Source organism: Anolis sagrei, chromosome 2 (genome assembly GCF_037176765.1).
Source record: "Anolis sagrei isolate rAnoSag1 chromosome 2, rAnoSag1.mat, whole genome shotgun sequence".
NCBI lineage: Eukaryota > Metazoa > Chordata > Lepidosauria > Squamata > Dactyloidae > Anolis > Anolis sagrei.
Genome location: NC_090022.1, coordinates 179,330,444 through 179,347,569, shown reverse-complemented (window position 1 = coordinate 179,347,569; position 17,126 = coordinate 179,330,444). Strand labels below are relative to the sequence as shown.

At 42.0% G+C, this 17,126-nt stretch overlaps 1 protein-coding gene across 1 annotated transcript in view; it reads left to right on the top strand.

Annotated features, from left to right (window-relative positions):
• COLGALT1 (collagen beta(1-O)galactosyltransferase 1) overlaps positions 1-16,690 on the top strand; it is a 39,581-nt gene extending 22,891 nt beyond the window's left edge. Inside the window, exons 7-12 of the mRNA XM_060763113.2 lie at positions 3,967-4,043; positions 6,126-6,232; positions 7,704-7,836; positions 11,156-11,283; positions 13,490-13,696; positions 15,909-16,690. Of these exons, the coding sequence (XP_060619096.2) occupies positions 3,967-4,043; positions 6,126-6,232; positions 7,704-7,836; positions 11,156-11,283; positions 13,490-13,696; positions 15,909-16,176 (920 nt within the window). The 3' untranslated portion in view covers positions 16,177-16,690. The remainder of the gene's footprint in view (positions 1-3,966; positions 4,044-6,125; positions 6,233-7,703; positions 7,837-11,155; positions 11,284-13,489; positions 13,697-15,908) is intronic.
• The last annotated feature ends 436 nt before the right edge of the window (positions 16,691-17,126 follow it).

Below are 17,126 nucleotides of genomic sequence, written 5' to 3'. Positions count from 1 at the left end.
GTTGGGTGTGTTCAGCTTGGAGAAAAGAAGGCTGAGGATATGATAACCATGTTTAAATATTTGAAAGGATGTCACATTGAGGAAAGGAGCCTTGTTTTCTGCTCCTCTGGAGACTAAGACACAATGGAACAATGGATTCAAATTGCAGGAAAAAAGTTCACCTAAACATTAGGAAGACTTTCCTGATGGTGGGAGGTTTTCAGCAGTAGAATATGCTGCTTGTGGAGTGGTGGAGTCTACTACTCCTGAGGTTTTTAAGCAGAGGTTGAATGTCCATCTGTCAGGGGTGCTTTGATTATGAATTCCTGCATGGCATACGGGGGTTGGACTGGATGGCCCTTGGGGGTCTCTTCCAACTGTGATTGTATGATTGTAAGTTTCAGCTGCACCCCTACATGCCTCAACCTCGCTGCAGTCAACAGGACCTACTTCTAGCAAGCACAACTCTAGAAGTGCTGCTGAACTCAAAAGACCCAACAGCTTTTCAAAATAACCAGACATTTTATTTCCCAGCTGCAGCCTTCATGCCTTTCCAATCCAGGGGAATGTGGTGGAGCTACTCACGCTGAATATTTTTTAGCATAAGGCCTCGGATATCAAAAGGCGCCTGTGTGACAACTCACCATCTCTTCTGGAGGAGTTTGCTGGACTCATTCCCTTAAGTTTGCTGCACAGGCGCTCTTTGTCCATCCTGCAGCTGCACAAAGGTCCTTTTACAAGGTCCAGGAACTGTCCTTAAAGGGGAAGTGGTGCCTTAAGGTTCTTTCACGTGGCTTGATTTGCAGTATGTCAGGAAAATATGGCTACATTATTCTGATGTAACAGGACAGTTTTCAAGAGAATCTCCATAGGTGTGGTTGGTCCTGGGTGGCATAGTTTTCCCAGGGTACTCTATCACTCCAGAAAGCATTTTGTTTTGAAAAGTTTTGAACAAAAAGAAAACATCTGTACGTCTCAGATTTTTCTTTCCACCTTTTCTTTGATAGAAAAACTTTTGTTTAGTTGCAGTCATTTTGTGACCTGGGATTTGGACCACTGTGGAAGAAGTGACTGGCTTTTTGTTTTGTTTCACTCTCCTTAAACAACATGGTTGCTGCTTCTGATGTTTTGACTAAGGGATCACATTATTTTAGGCAAAATTGCAGTGCGTACTAACGTCATTTGCTCTTTGTTTTGTTTCACTCTCCTTAAATAACATGGTTGCTACTTCTGTTGTTTTGACTAATGAATCACATTATTTTAGGCAAAATTGCAGTGCGTACTGTTGTTGTTGTTGTTGTTCGTGCTTTCCAGTTGCTTCTGATTTGTGGCAACATTACAGCAAACCTCTAAAAGAGTTTTCCTGGCAAGATTTAATCAATTTTTTTTGAATGCATTACTTTCCTCTAAGACTGGAAGAGTGTGACTTGGCCCCTTCTACACTGTCATATAAAATCCAGATTATCTGCTTTGAATGGGGTTATATGGCAGTGGAGACTCAAATAATCCAGTTCAAAGCAGATAATATGGATTATCTGATTTGATCATCTGATTTGATCATAGGAGCCCCCGGTGGTTAAAACCCTGTGCCGGCAGGACTGAAGGTTCAAATCCGGGGAAAGGTGGATGAGCTCCCTCTATCAGCTCCAGCTCATTCAGGGACATGAGAGAAGCCTCCCACAAAGGATGATAAAAACATCAAATCATCTGGGCGTCCCCTGAGCAACGTCCTTGCAGACGGCCAATTCTCTCACACCAGAAGCAACTTGCAGTTTCTCAAGTTGCTCCTAACACACAAAAAACCCCTAAAGGGGACTCAGAGCAGCTTACAGAACACACATGCGGGAAACATTCAATGCCACGACCAAAAAAACCCCAAACATCTGGATTTTATGGCAGTGTGGATCCAGCCTTACTGTGTCACCCGGTGGAAATTTGAATCATGGCTGAGTGGGAATTTGAATCATGGTCTCTAGCGCATTACTCCATGTTTTTTAAAAAAATATTTTTATTGCAGATAAAAAGTTGCTCCCTAGAGAAAGGAGCTTCCAGATAACTCAGTGTGATAGAAGTAAATGGTTTATCTTATTACATAAAAAGAATGGGAACAATGTACTTTAGGAAAGTAGGAAACATGAATACCTAATCAGTTGAAAGAAGATGAGAAAAAAAACAAGAAAGAAAAAAAGAGGGAAGGGGAAGGGGGGGGGATATAGAGTAGCTCCCATGTCTTCCCAGGTTGTGGAATCCTCTTACTATTTTTGAATGTACCAATTTTTGTCGTCAGATTCATGTTGATATTTCCCTTGAGTTTTGTTTACGTTTTAATAATATATATTCCTGTACTTTTCTTTTTTTATAAAGTCCAGGACTTTCCCCCAGTCCATTCTGTGGAAGTTTACTTTTCTATCTGACATATTTTTTAGTAAGAATATCCATATTCATCGTATCCATTACTTTCATGATCCATTGATCTATTGATGGTATATCGTCGTATTTCCAAATTTTGGCTAGTGATTCACGCTGTCGTGTCAAGTAAAAAATTTTTTTCTGTATTTTTGTCCATAGAGAAGTCTTTTATCCCTAGGAGAAAATACTCTGGTTTTAGGTCAAATTTCAGTTGTAGGATTAATTCTATTTTTTTGTGGATTTGATGCCAGAATTTCTTAACCTTTTTACATTTCCACCACATGTGGATGTGATTACCTATATGTTTTCCACACTTCCAGCATTTCTCTTTTATTTTGTTGTTGTTGTTGTTCATTCGTTCAGTCGTCTCCGACTCTTCGTGACCTCATGGACCAGCCCATGCCAGAGCTCCCTGTCGGCCGTCACCACCCCCAGCTCCTTCAAGGTCAGTCCAGTCACTTCAAGGATGCCATCCATCCATCTTGCCCTTGGTCGGCCCCTCTTCCTTTTACCTTCCACTTTCCCCAGCATAATTGTCTTCTCTAGGCTTTGCTGTCTCCTCATGATGTGGCCAAAGTACTTCAACTTTGTCTCTAGTATCCTTCCCTCCAATGAGCAACTGGGCTTTATTTCCTGGAGGATGGACTGGTTGGATCTTCTCGCAGTCCAAGGCACTCTCAGAACTTTTATTTTATCCTTACTTTTATTTTACCCTTACTGAATTTTGATATTTTTTCAGGTATCAGATACCATCTATAAAATTATTTTTACCAGTTCTCTTTAAGTTCTGTTAAGTAAGAGTATTTCAGTTTCTTTTTCCACATCTCTTCCCATTCTGGCATTGTTATAGATGTCTTTAAATGTCCACGTGAGAAATCCTCTTCCAGCAGCGCAGAAGCAGAAATAATATACTCCCTTGTCTTGGCAAGCTCCTGCACAGAAAAGCCTAAAAATGTAACTGTTGCCAGAACTCCCAGGCTCAGCTAGTCTCTTGGGGATGGCCCAGCCAATCGGCTTTGTGCTTTGCATTTTTCAGTTAACACACTCACCAACTGATTTTTATATGCTCCAACAGAGGCAAGTATCTGTTTAGAATAGTGGTTTTCAACCTGTGGGTCCTCAAATGTTTTGGCCTTCAACTCCCAGAAATCCTAACAGCTGGTAAACTGGCTGAGATTTCTGGAAGTTGTGGGCCAAAATACTTGAGGACACACAGGTTGAGGACCACTGGCTTAGAAGCAACTCAGAGGGAGTGAATAGCTTCTTAAACCACAAGAAATTAAAAGTTCAGTCTGTTAAGGGAAAATGCCACTTTTAAAAGCTATGGTATGCCTGAAGGTTCAGTTGAGGCAGTCATCATCTGTAGGGAAAGATTTATGCTTGTGTCTATATGCATTGGCAGTAAGCCAAGAATTTGGGAGCGTTCATCATAAAATATGTCTCTGTTTTTGTTTCTTTTTGTAAAAAAAAGCATCCTGAAAGATGTATTTGCCTCAGATATATGAACCCTTGGGGGGATTTTTTTTGGTAGAGGTTATATGTCATATCATCTGACTTTATGTTCCTTTTTTTTTACAGTTAAGTACCCACCAGTGGAACCTTCTAAGTATGTGTCTGTGCCTCCAAAAGTCCCAGAGAAGATGGGCTTTGATGAGGTGAGAAACTACAAGAGTTTATTCTGAAAAAGAAATCAATATATGCTAATTTATGTAGTTTGCCAAATATTCCTCGAGGGAAAAAGTTCAAAATTTCGTTTCCTGGTGGTTATATGGATTTTTAAAATATTGGTCCAGTTAATCGCCCATCTTGCATGGTTCTTGCATGAGCCATGTGATGTGGCGGCAAAAAAAGCCAATGGGATTTTGGCCTGCATCAATAGAGCATAGTGTCTAGATCTAGGAAAGTCATGCTACCCCTGTATTCTGCCTTGGTTAGACCACACCTGGAATATTGTGTCCAATTCTGGGCACCACAATTGAAGAGAGATATTGACAAGCTGGAATGTGTCCAGAGGAGGGCGACTAAAATGATTAAGCGTTTGGAGAACAAGCCCTATGATGAGCGGCTTAAGGAGCTGGGCGTGTTTAGCCTGAAGAAGAGAAGGCTGAGAGGAGATATGATAGCCATGTATAAATATGTGAGAGGAAGCCACAGGGAGGAGGGAGCAAGCTTGTTTTCTGCTTCCCTGGAGACTAGGACGCGGAACAATGGCTTCAAACTACAAGAAAGAGATTCCATCTGAACATGAGGAAGAACTTCCTGACTGTGAGAGCCGTTCAGCAGTGGAACTCTCTGCCCCGCAGTGTGGTGGAGGCTCCTTCTTTGGAAGCTTTTAAGCAGAGGCTGGATGGCCATCTGTCAGGGGTGCTTTGAATGCAATATTCCTGCTTCTTGGCAGGGGGTTGGACTGGATGGCCCATGAGGTCTCTTCCAACTCTTTGATGCTATGATTCTTTTGGGAAGTTTTTGTTGGATGGGGTGCTGAGGCCGGCTGCACTCAGAAGTTCTGAAATCAAAACTTTGAATTTTTCCCATTTTGGGTGTTTAGAGTGCCTGCCTTATATGATCCTGATATCTTTAATGGGGACCCATGGGGAAATGCCTTCCCGTGAGACTGAGTCTACTCATGCTATGGAATGAACTATTCAGATCTTAAGCAAGAGGAGTAATTTTTATATATGTCGTGTGTTTGTATGATGGTGGACACCCATTTTTGAATGCCCTCCTCACTAAGTCCCAGCAAATAAGGAAGTAGCACGTAGAACGTTTCTAGCTCAATCTGCTACCTACGTTGTTAGTTTTCTGCTAGATTTAAAATGTTATTTTTAAAAAGAGACAAATGCCATTTTTGTCGCCTTGAGCCTCTTACTTCCTCATCCTGTTACCAAACATGGTTGGGGCCTATCAGGTTGCCTCACTCCCTTCTTTGCCTTTGGGCCCCATAATGCAGTTTCAGAATGTAGATTCACCTCCTTGAACTGGATTATACAAGTTTACACTGAACGGTTTGGGACCCGCCTATCTGCGTGACCGCATTTCTGTGTACGAACCCACACAATCTCTTCAATCTTCTGGAGAGGCCCTACTCATGCTTCCACCTCCTTCGCAGGCGCGATTGGTGGGGACGAGGGAGAGAGCCTTCTCGGTGGTGGCCTCCCGATTCTGGAACTCACTTCCCAAGGACATCATGCATGCCCCAACTCTGGCAGTCTTTAGGAGGGGCCTGAAAACGTGGCTGTTCCAGTGTGCCTTCCCAGAATAAGGAAAATTCTCAGCAATATGTCCTCAGAATGCACTTTACTACTGGTTTAGGATTGACTGTGTTCCCCCATCTCTCTTTGGAAACCCTATACCAGTTATATCCTACCTTGTTCATGCCCAGCGTTTATTTTTTAATTTTTAAACTATTACATTTGGCCTGGCCATAGGTTTTTAGATCCTTGTGTTATTGGTTATTGGTTATTGTTTATATGTGATTTATATTAATTGTATTGTATTTATTGTTTTTGTTTATTGCTTTTGTTTATTGATGTACCGTTGGGCTGGGCCTCATGTAAGCTGCTCCAGGTCCCTTGGGGAGATGGTGGCGGGGTATAAATAAAGTTTTATTATTATTATTATTATTATTATTATTATTATTATTACACTGCCATATAATCCAGTTCACTGCACTATATCACAGTGTAGATGGGGCCCTTCCTTGGTGACTTTTTCATGTGTCTCTCCCTTCTTTTTAGGTCTTCATGATCAACCTGAAGCGACGGACAGACCGCCGAGAGCGGATGCTGCAAACCTTGTACGAGCAGGAGATTGACTGCAAAATCATAGAAGCCGTGGACGGGAAGTGAGTGACAGGGAGATGACATTCCCACCTCTGGGGTGGACAGAATGCTTTGGGGGGCTTTAGCCTTCGGAGATAGGATGCAGCGCTTGTGCCTCAGTCTCGCCAATATGAGATATGTGATGTAATTGGAAAGTTAGACTCATTTCAAAGAGATAAAGCTAGATATTTGTTAACAAGGCAGAGAAATTTGGGAAAGGGACAAGTGCAGACTCACTGAATAGGAACTGCTGAGAATGTCTGTGTCTGGTGGTCTTTTTTTAATGTCAGGAGCAACTTGAGAAACTGCAAGTCGCTTCTGGTGTGAGATAATTGGCCGTCTGCAAGGACATTGCCCAGATGTTTTTTTAAATAATCTTTATTTAAGTTTTCATTTAAAAGCAATACAGAACAGAAAGAAAATAAAAATGTGTAAGATCAATTCAAATTTCAAAAAAAAAAAGTGGAAAAGGAGAGAAAAAAAAGAAAAAAGAGTGTTTGACTTCCTGATATCTCCTAGAGGTCTTCTTCACTTTCTTCTTATTCTCTGCCTTCTCTCCTTCTCCTTCTCTTACTCTTCCTTCCCTTCCCTTTTACCCTTTCTCTCTTTGTTGTTGGTTTTAAATCAAAATCTTCCTCGACACACCCAGATGTTTTACCATCTTGTAGGAGGCTTCTCTCATGTCCCTGCATGAGGAGCTGGAGCTGACAGATGGGAGCTCACCCCGCTCCCGGGATTCGAACCACTGACCTTTTGGTCAACAGTCCTGCTGGCACAAGGGTTTAACCCATTGCGCCACTGGGTTGTCATTAAGATAGGAGTGGGAAAACGTAGGATCTCCCCCAGTTTCTCAAGACATCCACCATTGTCAATGGCAACAGATGTAACCTCAGTGGGGTAGATTTGTTCCTTAGGGGTGTGAGGGGACAATCCCTCTATGGTGGCCTTTGCCGTTCTCAGAGGACTCCTCAGATGACTCCAGAATCAGATCTGGGCTGTCCTCTTCTGAAAGCCTAAAAAAAGCCATCTCAAAATAAAAGTTGTACCACTTTAACTGACACAGCTCAGTGCTATGGGATCATAAGGTCTTTAGTCCTCCTTGCCAAAGAGTTCTGGTGCCTTGCCAAACTACAAATCGCACAATTCCAAAGGGTTCAAGTGGGATCAAACTGCATTAATACTATTGTGCAGATACCTTGTGCACAATAGGATGAATGCATAAGGCATCTGCACGATAGCATTAATGCACAACTTCAAAACTATTGAAAGAAACATGGAGATATATTGTCGAAGGCTTTCATGGCTGGAATCACTGGGTTGTTGTAGGTTTTTTGGGGCTATATGTCCATGTTCTAGAGGCATTCTCTCCTGGCAGGTGCATGAATTAAAATAAATTGGGTCTGGCCCCCTCCCCTGGATAATATGTCTCACACTAACTGTTCCCCCCTCACTTCTTTTTCTTTTCTCTTTCTCTCTCTCTCTCTCTCTTCCCAGAGCAATGAACAGCAGCCAGGTAGATGCCATGGGCATCAAGATGTTGCCAGGTTACAAGGATCCATACCATGGGCGCCCACTCACCAAAGGGGAATTGGGTTGTTTCCTCAGCCATTATAAAGTTTGGCAAGAGGTAAGTGAGGCTTATCATGTAAAACTGGATTGATGAACTTTTGGTTCTCCAAGGCTTAAGTCTACGGCTTCCACAGTCCTTTCCCTTTGACCACGCTGGGTTGGGATGGTAGTTTCATAGTCATCATGTCTGGAGATGAGATCCTTTTCGATCCCTAAAATAAAATAGATCTGTGTGTCATAAGCTGGATTCTGCACACTCCAGACCATCGTAAGTGGGTACAGAATTATGTCTTCTAAAAATCTAATGTAGAAATACAGCAAGCTTCTGCTCTTTAGGGTTGTTTCATCTAGTCCGTCAAAGTTAGTAGCCAACATTTGGTGAAATCTTTTTTTTTATAATGAATTTTTATTTAACAATACAAAAAAAATACATACCATGCACACACAAAACATGTACAATTCCCACCACCAACACGAGGATTGTTTTCTTTTACATTTATATTCTTTTTGATACAATCATTATAGCTTATCTTTATACGTTTCCATCCTGTATACTATATAACATTTGTATCTTATTTCTTATGGCTTGATCTCCGGAATGACTCATAATATAGTTCTTTACCCTTATCCGTCTTTCTTCCATTTCTCTCATTCTATTTTCCTTGATTTTTAAATCATTTAATTTCACATTCATAATTTCAAATTCCATTTGCTCCACCATATATTGGTACCATTTATTTACTGTCCATTTTTATTTATCTTTCCACCCTAATACTATTACTGTTTGTACACTTTCTATTATTGCTTCTTTTATTTCCCTTTTATTTCCCATTTCCTCTTTTCTCCCTAATACCGCTATTTCTTTTGTTATGACCCACTCATTTCCTAGTATTTGATTTGACAAATTTGCCAAAAATATTGTACATATTCACATTCCCACATCATGTGCATAAACCACCCTTTCTGATGGCATCCATGCCAGCACTGACTACTCCCCAACATTTGGTGAAATCTTGAAAGCGTAGCAACTATTTATGTGATTTTGTTTAATAAGACGGAACTTCTGAACCATGCCTCATTGATTATCATAGAATAAAAAATGTAAATAAGGGATTTGCATAAATATGTCTCATATAAAGAAATTTCCAGTTTGCAGAACCCAGCCTTAAATGTTGCAGAATATAGGCTAATAAAGAGCAGAATTCCGATGCACGGGTTTAAAAAAGTGTGTAGAGCAATATACAGACCTGCTTCTGATCTGCTAAGTTCCACGAGTACCCTTTTGCCACATAAATGGGACATTCATATAAACCCTGAGATAGAAGTAGATCAGGTTGGAATTGTAAAGCATAAACCAGAAGTATCTTGCTTTAGGCTGCAACTTGGAAGTTTCTGAATCTGTATAATTAGAAAGGAGATTCCATCTGAACATGAGGAAGAACTTCCTGACTGTGAGAGCCGTTCAGCAGTGGAACTCTCTGCCCCGGTGTGTGGTGGAGGCTCCTTCTTTGGGAGCTTTTAAACAGAGTCTGGATGGCCATCCGTCAGGGGTGCTTTGAATGTAATATTCCTGCTTCTTGGCAGGGAGTTGGATTGGATGGCCCATGAGGTCTCTTCCAACTCTATGATTCTATGATTTTAGGATCTCAGTTTCCTCCTGGGATGGGTGAAAAATGTTCAGTATAGGTAACAGTTGTCTTGTTTCAAAGGGTTTGAACCAAAATAAATGTTTAACCCAGTATATGTCAGCGAAAGGTAAAGATTTTCCCCTGACATTAAGTCCAGTTGTGTCCGACTCTGGGGGTTAGTGCTCATCTCCATTTCTAGGCCGAAGAAATTGTGTTGTCCGTAGATGCCTCAAAGGTCATGTGGCTGGCATGACTGCAAGAAAAGCCGTTACCTTCCTGCCGGAGCGGTACCTATTGATCTACTCACATTTGCATGTTTTCAAACTGCTAGGTTGGCAGAAACTGGGGCTAACAGCGGGAGCTCACCTCACTCACCGGATTTAAACTGGCGACCTTTCGATCAGCAAATTCAGCAGCTCAGTAGTTTTACCCACCGTATCTCCAGGGACTCTGTATCTGTCAGTAGAAAGACATAAACACTTCAGGGTTCCACAGTATTCCTTAGTTCCAGGGCTGATCTTCTGTATTAGCACTGTTGGGATGTTAACTTTATTTTGGCACAAGAGCCAGATTTAAGCACTGATTTGGAGCCGTGCCTGTTTTGTTGTTTGTCCTTGTATGACTTCACATCACTTCTGATTTCTGGGGGAAATAGAATTAATGCACAGGAGTGATTCCTTCATCTGGATTTCTTTGCATTTCCTAACTCTGTGCTGCCATCTATTGGGCATGCGTTGGGACAGAGAGAGGCTTTTCTCACTCTTTGTCTGGTGATATGATCAATGAAATAGGATAGGACAAGGTATAGGTGATGTGATTTAGCCACTTAGTACTTGGGTGAAAAACCAAAATACAAATGTTTTTCTAAAGCAAATCTGTATAAATAAAAATGTAATGTTCGTTGGTGGGATTAACATAACTCAAAAACCACTGGACGAATTGCCGCCAAATTTGGCCACAAGACACCTACTCATCCAAGGAGTGGCCATCACTCAAAAAAATTGATTTTATCATTTGGGAGTTGTAGTTGCTGGGATTTATAGTTTACTTACAATCAAAAAGCATTCTGAACTGCACCAATGATGAAATTAAACCAAACGTGGCACACAGGACTTCCATGACCAACAGAAAACACTAGAAGGGTTTAGTGGGCATTGACCTTGAGTTTGGGAGTTGTAGTTCACCTACATCCAGAGAGCACTGTGGACTCAAACAATGATGGATCAGGACCAAATTTGGCATGAGTATTCCATATGCCCAAATATGAACAGAGATGGCATTTGGGGGAAATAGACCTTGACATTTGGGAGTTGCAGTTACTTAGATTTATAGTAACAGAAAATACTTAAGGCCATCCAGTCCAACTTCCTTCACCAGGGCAAGGAAACATAATCAAAGCCCTCCTGACAAAGAGCCATCCATCCATAGATATAGATAGATGTATATGATTCACACACAGAGAGATATATAGTATCATAGATTTGATAGGGACCCCTAAAGAAGGACAATTCTATGTTCCAGAGTGGGCAAACCAGACAATCTCCACATCAACACTGACAAAGAAACAGCAAGAAATACTGTTTACCCACAAGCATAAAGAAATTACATATATTAGAAATCAACACTTTCTCATTACTTTATTTCCCAGATCACCAGACTGGGCCACAGCAATGTGTGGCAGGGGACGGCTAGTAATAAAATAAGCACAGATAAGGATTTGTTTTTGTTTTTTCTTTTCGTTGATGTCAGATTGTTGAGAGAGGCCTGGAGAAGTCAGTGGTGTTTGAGGACGACCTGTGTTTTGAAATCTTCTTTAAACGGCGCATCATGAACCTCATGTATGACTTGGAAGAGGAAGGCCTGGACTGGGACTTGATGTAAGTAAATGGCGTGGTTGACATTATTATCATTACAGCTGGTAGGGAAATCATGACATTAAGATCACACGTCGCCCACCATATGCGGGTAGTCCCAGAGTTACAAACATCAAGCTTATGTTTCATTCATAGTTAAGAATGGGGGTGAAATAACAGGAAATGTGATAATACCACCCCTAGGAAAGGAAATCCACTCCTGAAAGAATTATCATGGGGAAAAGTTGTCTCCAATGAAGCTTTATCGCCCAATCCTTGTTTCCACAACAAGCTTCTTGCAAAGGAATCCATAATACAATACAATACAATACAATACAATACAATACAATAGAGTCTCGCTTATCCAACCTTCTCTCATCCAACGTTCTGTATTATGCAATGCAGTCTGCTTCCTGCCCGGATCCACAGCTGTTTCAATACATTGCGATGTTTGGATGCTAAATTTGTAAATACAGTAATTACGACATAATGTTACCGTGTATTGAACTGCTTTTTCTGTCAGTTGCTTGTAAAATGTGATGTTTTGGTGCTTAATTTGTAAAATCATAATGTAATTTGACGTTTAATAGGCTTTTCCTTAATCCCTCCTTATTCAGCATTTTCGCTTATCTTGTGTTCTGCTGGTCTGTTTATGTTGGATAAGTGGGACTCTACTGTAGTCCAAAATTATTAGCTTGATAGACCTATGTAAGATCATTTGTGGCTTAAAAGAACTAGTTTAGCTGTATTGTTGAAGGCTTCCATGGCTGGAATCACTGGGTTGTTGAAGGTTTTTCGGGCCATATGGCCATGTTCTAGAACAGTGGTTCTCAACCTGTGGGTCCCCAGATGTTTTGGCCTTCAACTCCCAGACATCCTAACAACTGGTAAAGTGGCTGGGATTTCTGGGAGTTGTAGGCCAAAACACCTGGGGACCCACAGGTTGAGAATCACTGTTCTAGAAGCATTCTCTCCTGACATTTCGCCTGCATCTATGGCAGGCATCCTCAGAGGTTGTGAAGTCTGAGGATGCCTCACAACCTCTGAGGATGCCTTCCATAGATGCAGGCGAAACATCAGGAGAGAATGCTTCTAGAACATGGCTATATAGCCTGAAAAACCTACAACAACCCACTAGTTTATCCATTGGATTTCATTTACTGAAAGTAAATTTGACTTGCCCTGGGTGATGAGGTTAGGAACTATTTTGAAATTCATCTGATATAAAATTATTCAAATGATAAGAATGACAGCAGCTGATTGCGGTCTAATAATTGAAACGTCAACTAAAATTACAAAAGGAGTAATACAGTTGTGGATCATTTTTGAGCTTCTATTCTAGAGGAAGAAGTTAAAATAGATTATAGAATCATAGAATCAGAGTTGGAAGCAGGAATATTGCATTCAAAGCACCCCTGACAGATGGCCATCCAGCCTCTGTTTAAAAGCCTCCAAAGAAGGAGCCTCCACCACACTCCAGGGCAGAGAGTTCCACTGCTTAATGGCTCTCACAGTCAGGAAGTTCTTCCTCATGTTCAGATGGAATCTCCTTTCTTGTAGTTTAAAGCCATTGTTCTGTGTCCTAGTCTCCAAGGAAGCAAAAAACAAGCTTGCTCCCTCCTCCTTGTGACTTCCTCTCACATATTGATACATGGCTATCATATCTTCTCTCAGCCTTCTCTTCTTCAGGCTAAACATGCCCAGCTCTTTAAGCCTCTCCTCATAGGGCTTGTTCTCTAGATGCTTGATCATTTTCATCGCTGTCCTCTGGACACATTCCAGGGATTGCATGTCTGCCTGTCCAGCTGTTTTTCAATAGGAACTTCATGTTGTTGCTGCATAACATCTACACAAAATTATAGAATTGGAAGAGAACACCAGAGCCTTACAGTCAAACCCCCTTCCATGCAGAAACTCACAATCAAAGCACTCCCAACAGATGGCCATCCAGCCTCTTCTTAAAAACCTCCAGAGGAGACTTCACCATACTCCAAGGCGGCATATTCCACTGTAGAACAGCTCTTACTACCAAGAAGTTCTTCTTAATGTTTAGGTGGAATCTTTTTCCTGCCATTTGAACCCATTTCTCTGAGTCCTAGTCTCCCTGGCAGCTGGAAGCAAAAATTGTCTCCTTTTCCATGTGACAACCTTTGAAATATTTTTACATGTTCCTTTGAAAATGGAGTTTCTGAAAGGAGTTCCTTCTTGTTCTTTCTCTCCTCTCTCTTAGCTATATTGGTCGGAAACGCATGCAGGTGGAGCACTCCGAGAAAGCCGTGCCTCATGTTCGCAACCTCGTGGAAGCCGATTACTCCTACTGGACGCTGGGCTACATCATCTCCCTCCAAGGTGCCAAGAAGCTGCTGGATGCCCAGCCCCTCTCCAAGATGTTGCCTGTGGATGAGTTCCTCCCAGTCATGTTTGACAAGCACCCTGTGTAAGGCTGGGCATGGACATTCCTGGGAGCAGGGAAGTGGGAGAGAGGAAAGCGGGGATCTTGATGCCAGTAGCAAAGCTTCTGGTGGACTTGTGCTTTCATAGAATCATAGAGTTGGAAGAGATCCCAAGAGCCATCCAATCCAATGCCATTCAGAAAAAGCACAATCAAAGCACCCCCAACAGATGGCCATCCAGCCTCTATTTAAAAGCCTCCAAAGAAGGAGCCTCCACCACACCCCAAGGCAGAGAGTTTCACTGCTGAACAGTTCTTATGGTCCAAAAGTTCTTCCTAATGTTCAGGTGAAATTTCCTTTCCTGTAGTTTGAACTCATTGCCCCAAGTCCTGTCAGTGTACTTTGGCATATGAGTCTGGTTTCCTAAAATAATGGGAAGGGAAAAAAGTTAATGCAGGTTGAGTATTCCTTATCTGATATGCTCCTGACTAGAAAGGTTTAGATTTTTAGATGTTAGAATGCCTGTTTGTGTGTGTGTGTGTGTGTACATATATATACACAGACTTTCATTTTCATATGTGGACTTTTGACAGTTCAGAATGCATTGACCTTGCTTTATTCCAAATCTTTTGTCTCCATTGTTCTACATCTTATTATTATTATTATTATTATTATTATTACTACTACTACTACTACTACTACTACTACACACACACGCACAAATACATACATACACATACAACCTACTGGAAGCAAGACATAGGTAGAAAGTATGATGAAAACATAGCCATTCCCACTAGGAAGCCCCACACTTGTGTATAGTTAAAATACAAGCCACGGTAGTCCACGCTCTGGTTACATCCTGTATAGACTACTGCAACGGGCTCTACGTGGGGTTGCCTTTGAAGACTATCCAGAAGCTTCAAATGGTCCAACGGACAGCAGCCAGATTACTAACAGTAGCGATGCTCAGGGAAGCATACAACTCCTCTGTTGCACCAGCTCCACTGGCTGCCAGTCTGCTTCTGGGCACAATTCAAAGTGCTGGCTTTAGCCTATAAAGTCCTAAATGGTTTTGGCCCAACTTATCTGTCTAAATGCATCTTCCCTTATGAACCTGCTAGGACTTTTAAGATCGTCTGGGGAGGCTCTGCTCTCGATCCCGCCTGCATCACAAAAATGTTTGGTGGAAACGAGAGACATGGCCTTCTCAGTGGTGACCCCTCATCCATGGAACACTCTTCCTGGGGACATTAGATCAGAGTCAAGACTTGGTTGTTTGAGCAAGCATTTGAAAATGCAAGGTAAAAGACATAGGAATTGGAACGACTGGACGACGAGATGGGACAATGTTTTTTATTAAGAGACGCAAATGATCTATGTTTCAATATTGTTGTTATGGTTTTATGTTATGTGTTAATGTTTTTAAATGTTTTATGGTGTTTTTGGGCATCAAATCCTTGCCATTGTAAACCGCCCTGAGTCTCCTGAGGGCTGAGAAGGGCAGTATACAAACACAGCAAATAAATCTATATAAATAAAAATGTAATATTCGTTTGTGGGATTAACAGAACTCAAAAACCACTGGATGAATTGACACCAACTTTGGACACAAGACACCTAACAACCCAATGTATGTCCTTCACTCCAAAAATTGATTTTGTCATTTGGGAGTTGTAGTTGCTGGGATTTATAGTTCACCTACAATCAAAGAGCATTCTGAACCCCACTAATGATGGAATTGAACCAAACTTGGCACACAGTTCTCCCATGACCAACACAAAATACTGGAAGTGTTTGGTGGGCAGTGTCCTTTGGTTTTGGAGTTGTAGTTCACCTACATCCAGAGATCACTGTGGACTCAAACAATGATGGATCTGGACCAAACTCTACACGAATATGCAATATGCCCAAACATAAACACTGGTGGAGTTTGGGGAAAATATAATCTTGACATTTGGGAGTTGTAGTTGCTGGGATTTGTAGTTCACCTACATGTATGTCTTTAACTCAAAAAATGATTTTGTCATTTGGGAGTTGTAGTTGCTGGGATTTATAGTTCACCTACAATCAAAGAACATTCTGAACCCCACCAACGATAGAATTGGGTCAAACCTCCCACACAGTACCCCCATGACCACCAGAGTGCGCCACACCAACACGTGGAATGGGACGGCTAGTAAATAAATAAGTTTACATGTGTAGCAAGGGAAAAGCTTCTTTCCATCTCACCTCTGCCTCTTCTCCTTCCCACAGCTCGGACTACATGGAGCACTTTGAGAATCGGAACCTACTGGCCTTCTCCGTTGAGCCCTTGCTGGTCTACCCAACTCATTACACAGGCGACGACGGTTACATCAGTGACACAGAGACCTCTGTGGTGTGGGACAATGAGAACATCAAAACCGACTGGGACCGGGCGAAGTCCCAGAAGATGAAGGAACAGCAGGAGCTGAGCAGTGAGGCCAGGAACACTGATGTGCTCCAGTCTCCTCTCGACAGCGCAGCCCGCGACGAGCTATGACCCTGCGGGGGGATCAGAGGAAGCCGGGGTGGGGAAGGGGAGAGGCTGTAGGAAAGAGGGCATTGGGTGTGAGCATGGTGGGAGGAGAAGACCTCTCCCGTCCTCAAGGTTTTGAGGGTGGGGGTTTTCTCCAATGTCGGTCTTTTCTATCATACCTTGTGGCAAGACATAAGGGTAAACTCCACTCCCAGCAGCATGGGCAACTCAGTATGGAAACAGTCAGTTTGCTTGTCCTCCCATCACCCCTGTCCCTCTTTTTTAGAAAAAAATGTTGCAGGTGTTAACATCCATGTTTATGTAAGAGAAGTTTTATTCTCTGAACAATCGGTACCATACAGGGATCCATATATCTGCTAAGAGGAGGGGACGGCAGCGGTTAGTCCTTGAGAAGAGGGTCTGAGACACAGCCCAGGTGGACAGATCCCGGTGTCAGAATACTCTGTGTCAGAAAAAATACCTTGATGTACGATTGAGACCTGTTTGGTTATTTTTATATAAATTTTCTACAAGTGAAGCTTGTAAAAGAATGCTGACTATTCTTTTCATGATACCTTGCCAGTGTTGAGGTTGCGGCCTTGTGCTTTGAATGTAGAAAAACACAAAATGGCAAAGGCCTCCATGTGCTGATTGACAGTCTTCCAAGAAAGCGACTTGCGTGGTAATGTGTACTTTTTTTTTCCGTGTCGGGAGTTACTTGTGAAACTGCAAGTTGCTTCTGGTGTGAGAGAATTGGCCTTCTGTAGGGACATTGCCCAGGAGACGCCTGGATGTTTTACTATTCTGTGGGAGGCTTCTCTCATGTCCTCACAAGGGAAGCTGGAGCTGACTGGTGGGAGCTCCCCCCGCTCCCCAAATTCAAACCACCAACCTTTCAGTCAGCAGTCCTGCCAGCACAAGGGTTTAACCCAGGTATCCTTAATAATAATAATAATAATAATAATAATAATAAT